General features: G+C 52.0%; 1 protein-coding gene across 1 annotated transcript; it reads left to right on the top strand.

Moving 5' to 3' along the window:
• Window positions 1-321: 321 nt before the first annotated feature.
• LOC123103497 (uncharacterized) lies at window positions 322-1,857 on the top strand. Its single transcript, XM_044525104.1, has one exon. The coding sequence runs from the start codon at window positions 385-387 to the stop codon at window positions 928-930; it is 546 nt and encodes a 181-aa protein (XP_044381039.1). The 5' UTR covers window positions 322-384; the 3' UTR covers window positions 931-1,857.
• The last annotated feature ends 210 nt before the right edge of the window (window positions 1,858-2,067 follow it).

A 2,067-nucleotide genomic window follows, 5' to 3' on the forward strand; every position in this document is an offset into this window, starting at 1 on the left:
AATCTACATACTAGTGTATAGGAGAAAGAACTAGTAGGTGCAGCCTTGTTTCATAAAATTATCGGATGATAAGAATGAATACATGGCATGGGTGCATCTCCAACAAGATGGACGGTTTAGCCATGAGGGACGGTTTAGCCATGCACGGACCCGTTCATGGTAGAATCACTTTTCTCCATATCTTAGGCATCAAACGCGTTGACTAGAATAAACTAGTTGAGCAGTTGTGCAACTACACTACTTGGAGGGCACGCCACATCAGCCAGCATGTCATAATAAACCTACAAAACTAAGCTCACCACCATATACAAGTACAGCACCATTAGCACTCGGAAGACCCACCTCTCTTCCAACAGAAGAAGCTCCTGATCTCGATCGAGTGTCATGGCGAACAAGAAAGATAGGAGGTTCAGAGATGGCATGGCCATGGTGCGCAAGAGGTCGCCGCCGGGGCCAACAACGCTGCACGAGGTCCCCGACAAGCTCCTCGAGCTCATCCTCCTTCACTTGAGCTCGCCGGTCTGGCTCATCCACGCCGCCGCCACATGCAAGCGGTGGCGCCGCATCATCGTTGACAGAAGGTTCCTCTGTAACATTTCCAACCGCGACCCCTCATCCGTTGTCGCAGGCCACTACCATAACCACGCGTCCCCCGTCGACGGCCGTCGCCACGTCTTTGTTCCCTCTTCGCCGGCGCTCGCTGTCGGTAGCCACCACTTCTCCCTCGACTTCCTCCCTGCGGGTGGCGGCACCTCATGGGAGATCATCGACAGCTGCCACAGCCTCCTCCTCCTCGCCAAGAAGAAGACCGGGTGGAGACGCCACGAAATTGTCCAGAGTTTTATATGTTGTTTTCATTGCAAAATGATGGGTCTCCTTGCTTGCCGGACCTCCTCGTCTGCGAGCCGGTCACGCAGCGCTACAGGCTAATCCCGCGCAGGCGCGCATGGAGCACATGAAATACCAGCGCTGCCTCGCTGTATTCCTCCACGGCTGCCGCAGCAGAGGAGCTACCACGAGGAGAGGCCACACCATTGATGTCATGTTCAAGTTCAAGGTGGTTTGCGTGCTCTACCGTGAATCCGCCGGAATATCTGATGACATTGGCGTGATGAGAGCCTACGTGTTCGAGCGAAACTACAGGGGGAAGCCTGGCTGGTACGTCAGGCACCGACCCATGGACGAGCCTCGAATCAGCCAAGATGGCTCCACAGAGCCCCTGCACTTCCTTGGTCGTGCCACCAGCTCTCTGTTCTGGGCCCTGCAGGACGACGTCTCATCCCTGCTCGCCTACAATTTCCATTGGAGAAGGGAGTTTGAGGTCCTCCCGTTGCCGGACCACATCCAAGGGCTGCCTTGCCGAGCCTTCGGCAACGACGACGGCGAGGCGTGCCTTGTTTGTTTTCAGGGCAGCAGCCTTCACGTCTTCGCGTATAACGATGGCGACTGGGACCTTGAGGAGAGCCTCGAATTAGTGGAGGCCACTCGTGGGCTGGAAGGGCACAAAGATGAGTATTTCCGGGCGTCTATGAAGATTGTCACGGCCAGGCCAGCACGATGTCTATCGTGCTTTCACCGGCAGATCAGACATGGCAATTCTCAGTCGATCTCGAGACGATGGAGGTCTCGAGATACAAAAACAAGACTCATGGTTCTCCAAGTGTGGCTTATCCATGTGAGCTTCCATGGCTACCTGCTATCCATGCTTGTATGGTGCGTTGTAGAAGACGGGGCAGTTTCGCGTGTACTCACTTTTGTAGATGTTGAGTGATTTTGTTTTGTTTTGTTTTGCGAATGAGTGATTTTGTTGTTCCATTTTGAAAGTGTATTAGTGTATTTATTTATTTGTTGCTTATATCAAAATACTGACTACTTCATTCTTCTTTGTGTTTAGAAGGAAAAAACGTTCACAGAGGCCAATACTAGATCTAAAATCCCATCATAAACTCCTAGACGCAGAAACCTGAGGTTACTACAGAACTCACTGTCAGAAGAAAGCCATTTGTAGACAGACAGCTGATGATACTGACTGAATTGTGGTGGGTTTCACTTGCAGAACTCCAGCCA

The sequence above is a fragment of the Triticum aestivum genome, chromosome 5A (assembly GCF_018294505.1).
Source record: "Triticum aestivum cultivar Chinese Spring chromosome 5A, IWGSC CS RefSeq v2.1, whole genome shotgun sequence".
In the NCBI taxonomy this organism is placed as follows: domain Eukaryota; kingdom Viridiplantae; phylum Streptophyta; class Magnoliopsida; order Poales; family Poaceae; genus Triticum; species Triticum aestivum.